At 43.2% G+C, this 19,439-nt stretch overlaps 1 protein-coding gene across 1 annotated transcript; it reads right to left on the bottom strand.

The window, feature by feature from the left end:
• Positions 1 to 456: 456 nt before the first annotated feature.
• LOC106577008 (bifunctional 3'-phosphoadenosine 5'-phosphosulfate synthase 2) lies at positions 457 to 19,253 on the bottom strand. Its single transcript, XM_014154644.3, has 12 exons — positions 19,035 to 19,253; positions 8,207 to 8,321; positions 7,823 to 8,058; positions 7,512 to 7,650; positions 7,003 to 7,121; positions 6,648 to 6,761; positions 5,131 to 5,242; positions 4,681 to 4,886; positions 4,336 to 4,471; positions 2,227 to 2,495; positions 1,768 to 1,997; positions 457 to 1,577 (listed from the first exon to the last, which is right to left on the bottom strand). The coding sequence occupies exons 1-12, from the start codon at positions 19,059 to 19,061 to the stop codon at positions 1,436 to 1,438; spliced, it is 1,845 nt and encodes a 614-aa protein (XP_014010119.2). The 5' UTR covers positions 19,062 to 19,253; the 3' UTR covers positions 457 to 1,435.
• Between the last annotated feature and the right edge of the window lie 186 nt (positions 19,254 to 19,439).

The raw sequence follows: 19,439 nt of genomic DNA, 5'->3' as shown, positions 1-19,439 counted from the left end.
CATTGTATCACTTGAAATCCAAAGTGCTGGAGTACATAGCCAAAACAAAAACGTGTCACTGTCCCAATACTTTATAGCTCACTGCATGTGGTCTCTACATGTGATAGACAGGTACCTATCAGCATACCCCCATAAACCAATATGACATTTTACATCCCCATAAGCATTGTCAATGTTACATTTGGTCCCACCAATTACTTTTAAGGCACCTCCAAGAGTCAATGTGCAATTCAACTCACAAAACTAGATAAAATCCATAATGTAAAATGTTGAACTATTTGCAGTACAATCTCCTGCCAGCAGAGGGCAAGTGTTGCAGTTTCAGTCTTGTACTCAGCAGAGATGCAGGCTCTATTAATCCAAACTACAAAGTACCAACCTTTCATCTTTATCTGATTGACTAACACCTTGTAAATCAAATCAAATTGTATCTGAAATTAGGAAATACAGATTAAGTGATTTTGTTGAGAATAAAATATTTATTTAAAATCTTGTCTGATACATTCATGTATGGACATATACATTGTTTATACAGTATTCCATTTGAGACAGTTTTCTGGTTTGATGCAATAAATACAGTTTTAATATTTTTTTCTATAAAATGTCATCCTTCTATAAAATGTCATTCTTCACACAATTTCTCCACTGACATTTTGAATCTTCACATAGACTTTACAGTTGGCTTACATCTTTCATACAATAGTTATTGATGATCATAATGCTATTTATGGTTCTTCATATCAAACTTCTTAGAAACATGAAGGGACATTTTATACAGTACAGCAGATAAACAGTGTTTACATTCTGAAGAAAAGGCACTTACGTTTGGAAGATGAAAAGCTTTGTTTGAAAATACAAGAAAAATAAATCTGATAACAATGACAAATCAATCATCTGGAATAGAAATATGTAGGTAGTAAAATGTTAAAATGTAATTAAATATCACCTGCAACTTATTTACTGCATCATCATAAATGGCACGTCTTTAAATATCCAAAAATGCTTTTGGGAGGTAAAGCGATCAATAACTTCCTGTATAATGATCTCACAAAATAAGAAGAGTGGGGGACATTTTAAAATCATGGAATACATGTTAGTCTCTAAAGATTAAATATATCTCATATATGTATACATTTTCTTTAAATATAATGATTTACAGATACATAGACAAACATAGGAATGTTTTCACTGCTTAAACCCAACCACTAGCTCCTCTGACATCACATGGGTTTTCCTTCAATGAAGATAGGCACACAACTCCAATCCTCCAGGACTGCTTGATCTCACTTGATTTCAGTCATTAATGGATTCCTTACTCACCGAATCATCTACTAGGATAATGAAATGAAACCTATAACTTACAGATAACAACATCAAACTAGAACATTCCTTGAGGACTAGAGCTGTTGCCCTTCTAAGAGCTCTGGTGTTTGGGTTACTGGTCCTTCTGTATGGAGCTGTAGTACTCAGTCAGAACCTTCCAGGCCTTGGGGGCCATGAAGCCGTCTGGGGGGTTCTCCCCGCACCGCGCCAGCTTTCTCATCCTGGTGCCAGAGATGAACTCAAACTCAGCGTGTCTGGGAAAGGCAGAGGAGGGGAAGCGAGATAGATGGAGATGAGAGATAAAGAGAAAGACAGAGGGAAAATGATCAGCAGTGTCCGCTTTTGAAGATTCTTTGACAAACATTTCCCACCACAGGCCCTGTGTAAAATCATCTGTAAATATGCATTATAAAAGCCATAATCAATCTTTAACATTCCGCTCACCGGTCCTTGTCGTAGAAATCCATGGCCCTCTTGGTCTTGTTGTAGGCGGCCACTCTGAAGGGGATGATCTCTACAGAGGTGAGGCCGGGGGCCATGGTGAGGACCTTACCCCCATGGGTGGGCTCATAAATGTCCTGCTTGGTCTCGGGATGGGGCATGCCCGCTGGGTCACGACCCACAATGTAGAAGTTAGCTCCGGCGATCATCCGCGCTCTGCAGTGCCACTGGACCTGAGGGAAAAACAAATGTATGCTCACACATAAGCACACACATTATGGTCTTAAATATGTTAACCTTAGTGCTGGACTAACACAATAGGGTATTCACAGCCCTACAGTGACATCATCTGCCTAGCCAAATGGGGGTTTACTTACTGTAACTGACTAAATACCGCATCATATCCCCTGCTAAACACACAAAAACTATGAATGTGTTGATGGCTGTGTTGTTGACCCATACCTCAGTGGGTCCAGCGTACATCATGGGGGATGGGAAAATAGCCACTATGGTGCTGGTGGGGTCCAGTACCCCCTCCTCCAGTACTGCAGTGTGCTGTTTCATGCGCCAGTCCAGGGGCACGTCGTCGTCTTTGGTCCAGCCCCCCAGCGGGTGCAGCAAGAGGACGGGTCGCTTGTAGCCCCGCTCCAGGAGACGGCGCTTGGTGTCCTGCATCAACAGGGCGTGGCCATTGTGGACCGGATTCCGCAGTTGGAAGGCGAAGATGGCATCTGGTGGTCATAGAGAATAGGAGAGAAATAAGGAATTAACTTCAGTGAGGACCTTCTTACAAGTGGTTGGTAACAAGAGGACAAATCAAACATAATTTGCATTCAGTTCACCATTTGCATCCTGTGGTCTCATTGTGTAACTGTACAAGTGAACATAACGTCATGTTGGAGCCCATAAAAAATGTAAAATGTTTTGTATGTACTTTGCATGCCTTTTGGTATCCACATAACCTGTGGATAAATTAATGAACACTGGTCAAAAACAGTGAACACCATTGTCAGTGCAGATATCATAGGGGGTGAAAATGTACGCAAAACAGTTGACTCATGACGAAACAGTCCTCAACGTCTCACACAGAGGAATATGTCTCCATCTAGTGCAAACAACAAATTCTACCATGCACATATAAACATTTTGTTTTTCCTTCAGAAGCACTTGACAAAGGACCAGATGCGCACGGTCAATTTTACCATGCTACTTTTTGCACCTGGTCCTTTGTCAAATGCTTCTAAAAAAAACATGTTTCTCTAGCTAGACATAAACCTTAATTTATTTAGACTTAATACTTAACCCTTTACAATCGTGGGAATTGGCCTATATGGATAGGGCTAAATTGAATGTTTTTTTTTACAGAAGAAATATGAAAAGCAAATGCATAACCATGGTAGCAATTGAAAGATAACAGTTTGGAGATTATGGGACATTACTAGACTAAAGGTGAGGACACAACTGTTCACCTGACACAAGACTGAATCCAAACATTACACTGTTCATTTTATGTGCATTTTACATTTACTGTACGTTTCGTGGCATTTGTTGATAATGAAAACTAAAAATACTCTGGATATATTCAGTAACATGATAAGAATATTGCTGGAAAATGTGGGGTAGGTGCAACATAAGACAAAACAATTAAAAGGGTTTGAGTGAGAGGACTAACTAGTGTCTTCAAGTGGCCACACACCTCTCCAAAGTGTGCACAGTTCCTAATTAATTCCAATGCACGTTTATAACTCAAAGAACAGACTTTAACTATAAAGGTTTTTTTTGAGCTCGCCTAGCTCTGCCATTGAGGGACTAGAGCAAGCACACTTGTAGTTGTTTTCTTTTGTTGTTTAAGCAATCGAAAAACAGTCCATTATAAATTGCAATCTGGGACAAGTGGGGATCTTTTCAAAGCCTGTTCTATTGCCAGCATGACTAGCTAAGTTACAAAATACGATATTACAGTGTTAGGATTTCACAGTGCAATTCAGGGAAACAGATCATCATTTTGGTGCACATAGAAAGGAGGAATTTTCTTCACAATAAACAACAACTCAGGGTGTGACACCATGTCATCTTGTTACTGTTCATCAAACACAGTGATCATAAACGTTGACACTGTATATGACATGAGTTTTATGATATGGAAATTTGAAGGGCATGGGTGTTTGGCTTGCTTGTATGACATCGAAGTGGTATTTATTATAATCCTCAACGTCTCATCTTTGAAAATACATAGAGTCCTCTTATTTACAGCTTTTTCCAAAAGTGTTCAAAAGTTGCCCAATTAGCGGGAAGGATAGGGGCAACTACTTGTCGCATGAAGTGCTCAAGTTCAGAACAGCTGTCAGTCAAAGCCCATACAGCGCGGTGAAGCGCAGAGCTTGAGCTCTGACATCATGTACAGCATGTTACTGTACAGCCACTGGGTTCCAATTTAGACGTTTATCAGTGCCAAATCTGCCATTTTCAACCTGAATACGGGTACGAGTGTGAAGGCCAACTCAAATGTATAGTTTGTTTAATATGCCATGTACTGTATATTTGTACTGCCTTTAGAGGAACTCTTTTAACCTGCTTTCATTTCTTTAAACTTCTGCTTGAGCTCCCGTGGAGTAAAGCGGTACTGGTCCAGCCCATCGTTCCATCTGATTCGCTCCAGCACCTCCAGGTCGCCACCCACCAGCCAATCACCTCCCTCCATCACCATCTGTAAAAAGTGGTGGATGTTGGAGAGATATGAATGGCATAATATCCAGATATTTCACGTGATGGATATGTTCAAGTGCAACTTCATTCAACTCCATTATAGCTTGAAATTGGATGCACAAGTGTGTGCACAGAGTGTTGCTTTAACACAACAAAGGACATCTATGTTTGCTAAACAACTATGAATGAATGTGTGTGGTTGGTGATAACCTTAATGTAGGGGTGCTGGGGGCAGGTGGTGCCCCACTGACGGGCACAGCGCTCCTCTTTGCGGTGTTCGTAGAACTCTGGCTGTCTTAGAATGGCCACGAGGGTTCCCTGGAACTCCAGAGCTACCGCCGCACAGCCGTCCAGCCTCTGCTTGGTTTCCGTGGTAACAGGCAGGACGATGGGAATAGACTGGTTGATGGTTCCATCTGAACCAGGGAACGATAAATGTGCGTGATGATAGGGCCTGGAGTTTGTGCTAACCATGTGAACCTACCAAGGGAAACTTAGGGCCCTGGTTATTCGCTATAGTCACATGGTCAGGATAACAATTAGAAACAACCTTATATAATATCCATCCACTGTCACTCGCTCCATTATGAAGAGGGGAGAATAAGAATTAGCTGAGTAATGTTATGATGTATTATAAGGGTGTGTGTGTGTGGTTCTTACCGTCGAGGAGGTTGCCGAAATGCTGCACCTGGAGGAACTCCCTCTCCCTCATGAAGCCCTTCAGTGGGGTGGCCCAGCCTTCAGCCAGCACCTGCACCCACTGGAGGTCCAACTAAACAGGACAGACCGGGGGTAATATACATCAAACTGGTTGGGATTTAACTTACTGACTGTTAACAATGTCCCTTAACAGCTGATATGTTAGAGATATTGGATGCTATCAGGGGTGGCAGAGTCCACACGAAACCATGCTGAATGAAAAACAGCTCATGAGGAAACAGAGATAGTAAAGTAAGACTTTTCATCAAACCAGTTTCATGTGATATACTGTACCTCCATGCTTCATGGTGGTATCATAAAGTTTTAGTTTCCAAGTGCACATATTATTACAGTTTTACTACAATACAGTAAGTAGCGTTGTACTAACAACTCCACTTATCGGGATACTAGGGTTTACCTATCACTATAATTCAACCATTGTCACGTCCTGACCAGTAAAAGGGGTTGTTTGTTATTGTAGTTTGGTCAGGGCGTGGCAGGGGGTGTTTGTTTAGTGTGTTTCGGGGTTTTTGGTTTATGTTCTATGTTTTCTATTTCTATGGGGTTTTTCTAGTTTTTCAATGTCTATGTTAGTTTTGTCAATGACCTCCAATCAGAGGCAGCTGTTTGTTGTTATCTCTGATTGGAGGCCATATTTAGTTGTGTGTGTTTTCACTTGTGTTTGTGGGTGGTTGTTTCCTGTTTAGTCTAAGCACCTTACGGGACTGTTTTCGTCGTTTGTTTTGTGTAAGTGTTTTGTTTTTCCTTCAATAAAAGAAGATGATAAATATACCCGCTGCATTTTGGTCTACCTACAATGATGCTTGTGACAACCATAAGTCATATCACATACAATGCAAATACTGTAGCTGCATATTTACTATGTTTGATTTGAATTGATTTTCAAACCTTGGCAATCAGCCCAATCGATTAGAACATATAATACAATTCAAAAGAGAGAGATTGTCACGTCCTGACCAGTAAAAGGGGTTATTTGTTATTGTAGTTTGGTCAGGACATGGCAGGGGGTGTTTGTTTTATTTGTTTCGTATTTTTTTGGTTTATGTTCTATGTTAGTCTATTTCTATGTCTGTCTAGTTGTTCTATTTCTATGCTTAGTTTATTGGGTTGACCTTCAATTGGAGGCAGCTGTTCCTCGTTGCCTCTAATTGAAGGTCCTATTTAATAAGGGTGTTTTTTCATGGGTTTTTGTGGGTAGTTGTTCCGTGTTTAGCTGTGTGCCTTTCAGGACTGTTTTTCGTCGTTGTTTTGTTTAAGTGTTTGTTTTGGTTTTCTTCACAATAAAGAAGATGAGCATACACATTCCCGCTGCGCCTTGGTCCCATCTTTACGACGACCGTGACAGAGATCTAGAGGCAATTGTGAGCACAGCCTGCCATCCAGTCAAATATTTACCCATGGTAATTTGGGTCGTCATAAAAAATATATGGATTAGTAGTGGAGATGTATGTTGTTACCTTGGTGATGCTGATTGTGGGAAGTGTGATAGCGTCGACCTGAACCAGCTTCAGCTTGTTCTCCGGAACAAAGAGTTCATTCACCTCCTCTGTGATTCCACTTGGAACAATACTCTGAACAATTACAGAGAGAGGACAATGTCATGTTAAGGTAACATGACAGCTGGTTTGTATGCATTAGCAGTTATCACTTTAGTAGTTTTTTTCAAGCCCTTATGATAAGTTTTGTTTTGTTTTGTCTTTATATGTTTGTTATAAGCTAGGTTTGGTGTCAATTCCATTACATGCGCTTTACTTTTGTTCTAGTTTAGCGCTAGACAAGCGGTAAAAAAGGTGAGCTATCTGTCATGTTCACCTGCTCTCTAAGCAGGTCCACAACCTGCCGGATGCACTCGGTAACGGTGATCTCTCCTGTTTTCAGCACCAACTCCGGAGCCTCGGGCCGCTCGTACTCTGCATCGATCCCAGTGAAGCCTGAGAACACAGGTAGATCAGTTATTAGTACAACGTTGGGGCAGCAGGTAGCCTACTGGTTAGAGCGTTGGGCCAGTAACCGAAAGGTTACTCGATCGAATTCCCGAGCTGACAAGGTAAAAATCTGTCGTTCTGCCCATGAACAAGGCAGTTATTAACCCACTGTTCCCCGGTAGGCCGTCATTGTAAATAAGAATTTGTTCTTAACTGACTTGCCAAGTTAAATAAAGGTTAAATAAAAAAATCACTTTCAAAAAGGATGTTTGATTGACTCTTTCAGATAGAAATGAAACACATAGAGGGAATAGTTATGTTCTTTCCCTTATAATAAGGAAGTTACATTTCGATGTATGGATACCAAAATGTAAACAAAGGACCAAAAGTCTGTACCTTTGATCTCTCCAGCACGAGCTTTCTTATAGAGGCCCTTCACATCGCGACTCTCACACACCTCTAGAGGAGCGTTGATGAACACCTCAAAGAAGGGTAACCCAGCACTCTCAAGGATCTTCCTCGCATCATCACGATCCTTTAGACAAAAGAGGAGAGGGAACAGGATTGTCAGAATTCTGTCTTGTCAATCGTAACACACAGAATACTTGATATACGGCATCCATTTGCACCAGAACACTCTACACAAGTCAATACCACCAATACCAACAGAATTGGGTAGACAAACACTCCCAAGAATGACCCCTGACCTTGGTGTAAGGAGAGATGAAGCTGGTGATGCAGACGAGGCCAGCGTCTGCGAACAACTTGGCCACCTCAGCAATACGTCTGATGTTCTCCTCACGGTCGGTGGCTGTGAAGCCCAGGTTCTTGTTGAGGCCATGGCGGATGTTGTCCCCATCCAGTGAGTAGCAGGGGATGCCGTGGGACACCAGATACTCCTCCAGGGCAAAGGCTATGGTGGTCTTCCCAGCACCAGACAAACCTGGCGGTGGACACATGGAGAATGTACAGGTGAGATTAGCCAATGCTCAACAGTATCATTATCACTAAAGTCACTAGTAGCACTTTACTGTAATAGCAACATGTAATAGTGACAATCCATTGAGTATTGGCTATGGTGAGCGGTTTACCTGTGAGCCAGACGGTGCAACCCCTGAAGCCTCCTCTGGTGCCCACCACCTGACCTCTCTTGCTCCGGGTCACATGGTGGGCTTGAAACACTACATTGGTGGATCTGTTCAGATCCTGAAATTAAAGCAGAAGAAGACATGATAGGAAATTAGTGACTTGTGCTGATGAGTAATGCTCTAGTCTACGTTGTTTCTCTTTAATTTGCACTGAATAAAAAAACATCCATGTGAGCAAAGCTCATCAGCTTCTGATGTCGCTCTCAGGATTTAAAAATATATACACTGCTCAAAAAAATAAAGGGAACACTTAAACAACACAATGTAACTCCAAGTCAATCACACTTCTGTGAAATCAAACTGTCCACTTAGGAAGCAACACTGATTGACAATACATTTCACATGCTGTTGTGCAAATGGAATAGACAACAGGTGGAAATTATAGGCAATTAGCAAGACACCCCCAATAAAGGAGTGGTTCTGCAGGTGGGGACCACAGACCACTTCTCAGTTCCTATGCTTCCTGGCTGATGCTTTGGTCACTTTTGAATGCTGGCGGTGCTTTCACTCTAGTGGTAGCATGAGACGGAGTCTACAACCCACACAAGTGGCTCAGGTAGTGCAGCTCATCCAGGATGGCACATCAATGCCAGCTGTGGCAAGAAGGTTTGCTGTGTCTGTCAGCGTAGTGTCCAGAGCATGGAGGCGCTACCAGGAGACAGGCCAGTACATCAGGAGATGTGGAGGATGCCGTAGGAGGGCAACAACCCAGCAGCAGGACCGCTACCTCCACCTTTGTGCAAGGAGGAGCAGGAGAAGCACTGCCAGAGCCCTGCAAAATGACCTCCAGCAGGCCACAAATGTGCATGTGTCTGCTCAAATGGTCAGAAACAGACTCCATGAGGGTGGTATGAGGGCCCGATGTCCACAGGTGGGGGTTGTACTTACAGCCCAACACCGTGCAGGACGTATGGCATTTGCCAGAGAACACCAAGATTGGCAAATTGGCCACTGGCGCCCTGTGCTCTTCACAGATGAAAGCAGGTTCACACTGAGCACGTGACAGACGTGACAGAGTCTGGAGACGCCGTGGAGAACGTTCTGCTGCCTGCAACATCCTCCAGCATGACCGGTTTGGCGGTGGGTCAGTCATGGTGTGGGGTGGCATTTCTTTGGGGGGCCGCACAGCCCTCCAGGTGCTCGCCAGAGGTAGCCTGACTGCCATTAGGTACCGAGATGAGATCCTCAGACCCCTTGTGAGACCATATGCTGATGCAGTTGGCCCTGGGTTCCTCCTAATGCAAGACAATGCTAGACCTCATGTGGCTGGAGTGTGTCAGCAGTTCCTGCAAGAGGAAGGCATTGATGCTATGGACTGGCCCGCCCGTTCCCCAGACCTGAATCCAATTGAGCACATCTGGGACATCATGTCTCGCTCCATCCACCAACGCCACGTTGCACCACAGACTGTCCAGGAGTTGGCAGATGCTTTAGTCCAGGTCTGGGAGGAGATCCCTCAGGAGACCATCCGCCACCTCATCAGGAGCATGCCCAGGTGTTGTAGGGAGGTCATACAGGCACGTGGAGGCCACACACACTACTGAGCCTCATTTTGACTTGTTTTAAGGACATTACATCAAAGTTGGATCAGCCTGTAGTGTGGTTTTCCACTTTCATTTTGAGTGTGACTCCAAATCCAGACCTCCATGGGTTGATAAATTGGATTTCCATTGATTATTTTTGTGTGATTTTGTTGTCAGCACATTCAACTATGTAAAGAAAAAAGTATTTAATAAGATTATTTCATTCATTCAGATCTAGGATGTGTTGTTTAAGTGTTCCCTTTATTTTTTTGAGCAGTATATAATGACATCACCCTTTGGACACCTCCCCAGTCCCATGTCCCACAGGTTATGACATCAATGTGGTCTCTGGCTCAACGATGATGCACACCCACATTCTGCTCTCAAAAGCACATTTAGTACAACTTCAACTTTTCAGGGTATTTCCAGTCTTTCACAAACATTCTCATTTACATTTGACTAACTACAGTAGGCTACATACAAATGCTGAAAGAATGTGGAATATTCTCTGAGGCAGTTGGAGATTAAATACAGTAACACTGTCACGTCCTGGCCAGTATAAGGGTTAATTGGTATTGTAGTTTGGTCAGGACGTGGCAGAGGGTATTCGTTTTATGTGGTTCGGGGTGGTGTGTTTGTTGAAGGGGCATTTGATTTAAGTATTCCGGGGTTTTGGGCACTGTTTGGTTTTCATGTATTCTATGTTTAGTCTAGTGTGTCTGTTTCTATGTTTGGTTAATTGGAGTTGGGACTCTCAGTTGAAGGCAGGTGTTGTCTATTTGCCTTTGATTGAGAGTCCCATATATTAGGGTGTGTTTGTCATTTGTGGGAGATTGTTCTGTGTTTAGTGTATGTCAATATTACAGGACTGTCAGTTTATCGTTTGTTCTCTTTTGTTATTTTTGTGTTCATTTTGGAGTTAATAAATGTTCAAAAAGAACAACCGCATGCCTGCTGCGTTTTGGTCCTCCTTCACTGACGATACCCGTGACAGAATCTCCCACCATTCCAGGACCAAGCAGCAGAGGAAGGAGCAGAGGAATTTCGAATTGGACAAACGAGAGAGATGGACTTGGGAGGAGATCTTGGAGGGAAAAGGCTCCTACACTTGGGAGGAGATCCAAGCCGGTAAAGATCGCCTTCCATGGGGACAGGTGGTAAGCGAGAGAGAGGAAAGGAGTAAGGCTGGTATGGACCGGGAACGTTTCCGAGGGACAAGACTGGCGTTGAAGTACGCGAGGCACCCTCAAGATTTTTTTTTGGCTGGGGCACACTGGTAGTTTGGCTAGGCATAGGAAGAGCCGGAAGCCAGCTACCCGTGATTATATGGAGGAGCGTATGGGGTGGAGAGCGCCATGTTTCGCTGAGGAGCGCACTCTCTCACCCATACGCACGCACAGTCTGGTGCGCGTTATTCCAGCCCCTCGCAGGTGCCGTGCTAGAGCGGGCATCCAGCCTGGTAGGAGGATGCCTGCGCAGCGCATCTGGTCGCCGGTACGCCTCCGAGGACCAGGCTACCCAACTCCCGCTCTACGCACGGCTACCATCAGGCCCCTGCACAGCCCAGTCTGCCCTGTACAAGCACCCCGCTCGTACAGGGCTACTAGTTCCATCCAGACAAGACGGGTTGTGCAGGAGGTAAGATCAAGACCGACTGTGCGCCTCCATAGCCCTGGGTTTCCAGCTCCTGTCTCTCGTGCAGACCCGGAAGTGCGTCAACCCAGTCCGACTCGTCCTGTTCCCGCTCCCCACACTAGCCTTCAAGTGCGTAAACCCAGCCTCGCCAGTCAACAGTCGTCAGAGCTGCCCGCCAGTCAACAGTCGTCAGAGCTGCCCGCCAGTCAACAGTCGTCAGAGCTGCCGGAGTGGCCGGACTGCCCCGAGCTGCCGGAGTGGCCGGACTGCCCCGAGCTGCCGGAGTGGCCGGACTGCCCCGAGCTGCCGGAGTGGCCGGACTGCCCCGAGCTGCCGGAGTGGCCGGACTGCCCCGAGCTGCCCAGACTGCCCCGAGCTGCCCAGACTGTCCCGAGCTGCCCAGACTGTCCCGAGCTGCCCAGACTGTCCCGAGCTGCCCAGACTGTCCCGAGCTGCCCAGACTGTCCCGAGCTGCCCGACTGTCCCGAGCTGCCAGACTGTCCCGAGCTGCCAGACTGCCCCGACAGCCTGGAACGGCCAGAGCCGGAGCCACCTCCAGAGATAGGTGGGTTGGGGAGGGGGGGTGTAGCACAGTGCCGTCGTTGACGGCAGCCACCCTCCCTTCCCTCCCTTTAGTAGGGGGGAATTTTTCTTTTTGGTGTTGCTTGGGGTTATTTTTGTTAAGGTGCTTCCGGGGTTAGCACCTTTAAGGGGGGGTACTGTCACGTCCTGGCCAGTATAAGGGTTAATTGGTATTGTAGTTTGGTCCGGACGTGGCAGAGGGTATTCGTTTTATGTGGTTCGGGGTGGTGTGTTTGTTGAAGGGGCATTTGATTTAAGTATTCCGGGGTTTTGGGCACTGTTTGGTTTTCATGTATTCTATGTTTAGTCTAGTGTGTCTGTTTCTATGTTTGGTTAATTGGGGTTGGGACTCTCAGTTGAAGGCAGGTGTTGTCTATTTGCCTTTGATTGAGAGTCCCATATATTAGGGTGTGTTTGTGTTTGTCATTTGTGGGAGATTGTTTAGTGTATGTCAACATTACAGGACTGTCAGTTTATCGTTCTTTCTCTTTTGTTATTTTTGTGTTCATTTTGGAGTTAATAAATGTTCAAAATGAACAACCGCATGCCTGCTGCGTTTTGGTCCTCCTTCACCAACGATACCCGTGACAAACACAGTAAGGAATGAGTTCTTGTGTTTAGCCATTCGCTTTGCTCAGTTCCTGTGTGATATTATCTTGTCCATATGCATCTCACTTCTTTTCTCCCATTGGTCCACATATGGTATCTCATGCCAAACATACCATAATCCATTTCATTTAGTTCAGGTTTGACACGGACCATGCCTCCTGAACTACATCTAGTTTTTCCTGCAGGACTAGACATTCCAACGGCAGACTAGATTAATTATAAAGTTTTTGTTATGGTTGCCTTGCAATAAATTACGTGGTTTTGCTTAAGGCCTAGTAAGTCTGTCTTTGCTTGAATGAATCAGAATTACCTTTCCTCACCAAATTAATTTGCTTGGACAGGAATTTTACTTGGTGAAAAGGTGCTGCCACAATAAACTGAACATACAGACAGAAGATAAACAGGATATACAGACCAGATATGTAGAAGGCTTTGCCATTCAAGTGAGTTATATCAACCCATCAGACTCTACTACATCCTTTCTAGGGGTAGTTTAAATACGCCAGAGGCATATTCAAATGTTCACATCATTCAGAGTGTTACAGAGCGGGATATATTTTGTAGAACAGACATGATTCTTCATTCAACCTGATAGAAAGTCAGGTCTGGTTTATAAAAAACACATTTCTATGTGAACCGTTGCGAATGTGACTTGGTGAATAGGCCCCTTCAGAGTGAGTCCGACTGAGACAGTCTCTGGCTGGGTAGACATGGCAGTGGTGACGGGATGCTGGCTGGCTCCAGGGAATGAAGGGAACAGGACCAGACAATGTGGCCAGTGTGCTGCCTGCAGCCCAGCGATGATGTGGCATCCTTTCCTCTCACTCTATGCCCCCCTCCCCTCTAGTGCCCCCCCACCTTTCCTACCAGTGCCTACTCCTCATAAAACTTTCCCAGCCCTTCCACTACCCCACCCAGTGTAGGTTACGCACACAACCTCCTGTTATTAACCGTAGCAGGGCCCCCACACCCCCACCACAGACAGAGAGCCTTGTATAAACAGAGGGCACTCTCTCTGCACTCTCACCCACCATCTCCTACCAAATACCACACCGGCCGGCCGACAGCCTCCACACACAGAGGTATGTTTCTGTCAGGGTTGTGGAGAGAACTCCAGGTACATACAGTACAGTCTTTCAGGTGGATAGAGGCGAGGGCAACATTTTTGCAGATTTGAAATCCCTGAGCGGTTTCCTTCCTCTCCGGCAACTGAGTTAAGAAAGACGTCTGTATTTTTGACGTGACTGGGTGTATTCATACACCATTCAAAGTGTAATTAATAACTTCACCATGCTCAAAGGGATATTCCATGTCTGCTTTTTTTTATACCTATCTACCAATAGGTGCTCTTCTTTGTGAGACATTGGAAAACATCCCTGGTCTTTGTGGTTGAATATGTGTTTGAAATTCACTGCTTGACTGAAAGACCTTACAGATAATTGTATGTGTGGGGTACAGAGATGAGGTAGTCATTCAAAAATCATGCTCAACACTATTAACGCACACCGAGTGAGTCCATGTAACTTATCATGTGACTTGTTAAGAACATTTTTACTTCTGAACTTATTTAGGCTTGCCATAATAAAGGGGTTGAATATTTAATGACTCAAGACATTTCAGCTTCACATTTTTTGTTAATTTGTAAACATTTCAAAAAACATGAATCCACTTTGACATTATGGAGTATTGTATATGTAGATAAGTGACAAAAAATATCAATTTAATCCATTTTACATTCAGGCTATAACACAAATTGTGGAAAAGGTCAAGGGGTGTGAAAACTTTCTGAAGGCACTGTAGTCGATTTTTCATTTACATGCAGAGAAATGCTACACAGTTGTCAATTTTTCAAAATTCCTTCTGCTTATGCTTCTGTCATGTCATTTTGGCGAACCTATCAATGGCAAACAAACTTCTTACAGTGTAATTATTACAATAATGTCAACTTGCGAAACACGCGCCATTTTTAAAGGTGATACATCTTAATTCGATGCATTTCCCCATCATCATCCACCCTCTCATGCACAAACACAGATATAGCGGGGTGGAAAAAACAAACAGTACCGTTCATCAAACCCCGGCAGACACCCACGACCCCTTAGCCTTACTTTCAGCCCTGCCTCTCCACCCTCTTCTTCTGTCACTTCAGCAGCCCCAACCTCACTGATCCAATCACATCTCATGCTGTGCAATTAATCTACTTTTATCACTCTGTTCTCTCCATCAATCTATCCATGATTCATTGTTTCTGTCCCTTTGCTGTAATTCTTACTTAACTTTCACTACTTCTTCTACCTTTCTTTGCCTATTTGCCTCTTCCTCCCTCCCTCTCTGTCACTATCACAAACACACTCAGCTCAATCTGTCTCTCTGTTTCTCTCTCTCTTTCATTCTCCGTAGTTTAATACATTCATCTTTTTCACTCTGCTTCCTTCTCATTTCCTTCCCCTCTTATTCCGTATGCGTTTCTAACTCCCCCTCTCTCATTCCCTCTGTGTTACCATTGCCCCTTCCAGCATACGATGGATGAGTGGTTCTTCTAAGGCCAACTACAAAAACATCCTAGTTTAAATTCCATTTTCTATATGGATACTGCGCAGTAAAACATGTGACATAGGTTCTGTTAGAATAGCCTATAGGAGGTGATAAACAAAATGTTCCCTACTGCCCTTATCATCATACCTAATCTGTAGAACAAAATAAACAGTTGTGCTACCTCTTGGAAACATTTCCTATTCCCACACCCTAACTGCATAGTTATTCAGTCTCCATACAGAGTGGAGTGGAAATCTGACAAAGTAAGCCTACAGTACTAGGTGTATCAAAATATTGAGAAAACAATGACTTGAGTGACATTCTTTATCTTTTGTCTACAGGTTGGTTATGAAAAAACATGTAGGGTATTGGTGTATTTGTTGATACACATCAGTTCCTTACATGTGTTTGGTACAAATGTTTCCCCATACAGGTCAAGTTTAGACTGTGATTGTGTGAGTAGTACATGATAATATAAGATACCTGTGCAAAACCACATGCTAAGTATTGGAACCAGCACCTTATCAACTTGCTGCTTTCCACACTCTTCCAACGTATACTGTGCTAACATATTGTCCACATATAGTACTGGGCTAACTCATTGTAAGTAAACCTGTTTAGAAACTATGCAGACTAAAGTGAGCTACATTTCACTGTTACAAAGCATTTGTGGCATTAGCTGGTTTACTGCCTACGCCGATTGTTTTCTGCCACACAAACCTTGGCAGTTCCTTAGCAGCGCAGAAGTAGCCTGTATCAGCTACACAACATTAAAAACAAACTTCCTACTTATAAAGGCTTCATAAATGTTTATAGCACCACTTAGATACTTCACAAATCAAATTAATCAAAGCCATTACATGAACAGTGGCATTGTCAAATGTGGCATAAACCTGTGCCACCCTTTATAAGGCTATGGTGTAACATTTGCTTATAAATGATTAGTGATTAGTAAATGATTTGTTTTTTGCACTATTGGTTAGCGCCTGTAAGAAAGCATTTCACTGTAAGGTCTACCTTCACCTGTTGTATTCGGCACACGTGACAAATAAACTTTGATTTGAAGCATATTGTAGCGATTTCGGGGAGTAGGGGCCCCAACAAGGTCTCGAACCAACGGTCTGAACCTCTTCATGAGGTTGCTATTGTAGGTGTTGGGTTAAGGTCACTACATTACCCCCTTCCTTCGGGAGAGTGTGTCTAACATGCTTTTCTTTACCAAGCCCCGCACGTGTACACGCCTCCCCCATGGCCTCATGGGCTCAATCCCAATTCTGACACCAACGTAGCGAATTCAGGGGGTAGCACCAACCGGTACTCAAACCCGTGTCCAGCAACAGTCAAGCTAACACCTTAAACGTTACACCAAGAGGTCCAAAACTCTTAATGATCGAGGTCGCTAGGTGTTGGTTTAAGGTTGCTACATTTAAGTAATAGTGCCAGAGAAGCCGGTGTTTGGATATATTGGCACGGGTGTTCAGGGCATTATCACTTTTATACAACAGGTTACCAACATATTCAAATAATGATTTACATATTTTTATTAAAAACGTTATTTTGATAAATGTATTCATACTATTTCATCCTTCCACAAGATATAGTCCCGACACAAATCTAGGGTTGCTACCCAAGCCGGCTGGTCATTCGTTCTATTGGTTCGGTTGCTAGAGACGTGACCCAGTTGTTCAGTCTTTTTGTTCTGTATCTATGGACGCGACTTAGTCGTTCGTTCTAAATGTTCCATTGCCATACTGGCTGGCAACGTTCTTATCCCTTGCTTGCTTGCTAGCTAGCCAACTACAGCTAACTTACAGTCACTGTCAAACAGTGCAGCCAGAATAACAGTAAAGTAGCTACATTTGCGTTTAATTTGTTTTCTAGATACATTAATTTGGATACATCCATAACAATGAGCTAATGATGCGCGATTTCGACTGGCGTAGAAAATGTGCTCTCTCGTCAGGACACTTGTTCAGAGGAGCTAGCCAACAACACAGCTAACACATTCACTTCAAACCTAAGCTGGAAAGACAGCAAACTAGCCGTACTTCGTTTAGTTTTACCTGTTAACTATTGATAGTACTTTGTATATATCCATACTAATGATGCTGATTCATGATTTTCAACTGGCTGAGAAAAGCTGCCTGCCTGTCTGTCTCATCCCAACTCCCGACACGTTCATTACTATGGGACATCTGGAGATCAAATTTGAATACTGAAACAATGTTGCAAATGTTGGTGAGACAGACAGCAAGATTTATATAAATATCTGCTGTTGAAAACTAAATGTTAGTCTAAAAGAAATGTTAGATTTAGCTGGTGGTAACTTGTGGAATAGACACCGGCTGGAATGTGGTTTTAGCCAATCAGCATTCAGGATTAGACCCACCTGTTTAGCAATAAGGCACGAAGGGGTGTGGTATATGGCCAATATACCACGGCCAAGGGCTGATCTTACGCATGATGCATCACGGAGTGCCTGGACACAGCCCTTAGCCATGGTATATTGGCCATATACCACAAACCCCTGAGGTGCATTATTGCTAATATAAACTGGTTACCAATGTAATTAGAGCAGTAAAAATAAATGTTTTGTCATACCTGTGGTATACAGTCTGATATACCACGGCTGTCGGCCAAAGCCCTGAATGCTGATTGGCTGACAGCCGTGGTAAATCAGACTGTATACCACGGGTATACCAAAACACTTATTTTTACTGCTCTAATTACGGGCCTTATTGCAATAGACTAGGTATTATAAAGGATTTGTGAAGGCTTCAGTTATGGTTCATTCTTAGTGGGACATATAATTAATTAAATGACAAGTCGTAAATGACCATTAGGCTACTTCTCAACAACAACAAATATTATATACCATTTAACCTATATGCAGTGGTGTAAAGTACTTATGTACTTTAAAGTACTACTTAAGTAGTTTTCTTGGGTATCTGTATTTTACCATTTATATTTTTGACAACTTTTACTTTACTACATTCCCCCCAAGAATATATGTTTACTGACACCCATACATTTTTTCCTGACACCCAAATGTACTTGTTACATTTTGAATGCTTAGCAGGACAGAAAATTGTCCAATTCACACACTTATCAAGAGAACATCCCTGGTCATCCCTACTGCCTCTGATCTGGCAACTCACTAAACACAAATGCTTTGTTTGTAAATTATGTCAGTGTGTCCCTGGTTATCCGTAAATAATAAATAAATAAAAATGGTGCCGCCTGGTTCGCTTAATATAAGGAATGTACTTTTGATACTTACATATATTTTAGCAATTACATTTACTTTTGATACTTAAGTATATTTAAAACCAAATACTTCTAATCAAGTACTATTTTACTGGGTGACTTTCTCTTTTACTTCAGTCATTTTCTATTAAGGTATCTTTACTTTTACTCAAGTATGACAGTTGGGCACTTTTTCCACCAATGCCTATGTCAAATAAAATCACTCCAATTTTCTACCAGAGTGAAAACGTGAAAGTAGCCTACTTCACCGTCAACAGTGACAACGCTGATCGTATCAGACTTCTAACCATTGTTTGATGAAACAGATTTGGTGAACAAACATGTCTAGCACTTTATCCACATAATTGCTATTATGTAACTTATCAGTTAAAGGTTTTAATTAGAATGAGGCTATAACGTCAGTTAGTTAACGAAATACACGTATAAAGGTCACCCAAAGCGCACTATACAGGAATTATTTTATACATCATTGAGGCTACACCATTTCTAGCCTAGGTAGCTCTAGCACTCTGGGCTGCGTGGGCTACAACATTTCTATACATGCTTATGCTATTAGACAACTTTCAAAGTCTATTTTATATTCGAATATGATGTTTTAAATAAGTGTATGTATATCTTACCGTCTGCTGCTTTTTGACACCCAACATCGTACACTAGGCTAAGGTTAACCCCAATGGACTGTTGACCCGGAGAGTATAAACTCCAATAACCGGTAGGAATGTGTCGCCTCGCTCGAGTTCCTTGACAACTTTGACGACAGACATCTAAGAACAAGGGCTTTTGAAAGACCTCAAGACACGTAGCATTCCACTGGCCCAGCCTCCAATCCTCCTCCAGGGTTCAGAAATATGAATATTCCTGAACGCCAACCAATGTATCGAGATCACGACAGTGCGGGGCTGAGCTTCGGGAACCGGTGAATTTACATAGGGTTAAATTGCAAAAGTAGACGTCAACCAGACTATTCTTATGTAGTGTTTTTATAGAGATTGAGGGCAAACCAACTAAAGAACAATGACACAACG

The sequence above is a fragment of the Salmo salar genome, chromosome 18 (assembly GCF_965601325.2).
Source record: "Salmo salar chromosome 18, fSalSal1, whole genome shotgun sequence".
Lineage (NCBI taxonomy): Eukaryota > Metazoa > Chordata > Actinopteri > Salmoniformes > Salmonidae > Salmo > Salmo salar.
Note: the sequence above shows the minus strand (reverse complement) of the source record. Positions and strands in the feature narration are given on the sequence as shown.

What these genes read in the sequence shown, in the direction of transcription:
- LOC106577008 (XM_014154644.3), bottom strand. Translation starts at nt 19,061, where the DNA reads ATGTTGGGTGTCAAAAAGCAGCAGACG. An exon ending in TGGACCTGCTTAGAGAGCAG is followed by an intron (nt 6,762 to 7,002) that starts GTGAACATGACA and finishes GTAATTGTTCAG; the next exon opens with AGTATTGTTCCAAGTGGAAT. An exon ending in GATTTCTACGACAAGGACCG is followed by an intron (nt 1,578 to 1,767) that starts GTGAGCGGAATG and finishes TGCCTTTCCCAG; the next exon opens with ACACGCTGAGTTTGAGTTCA.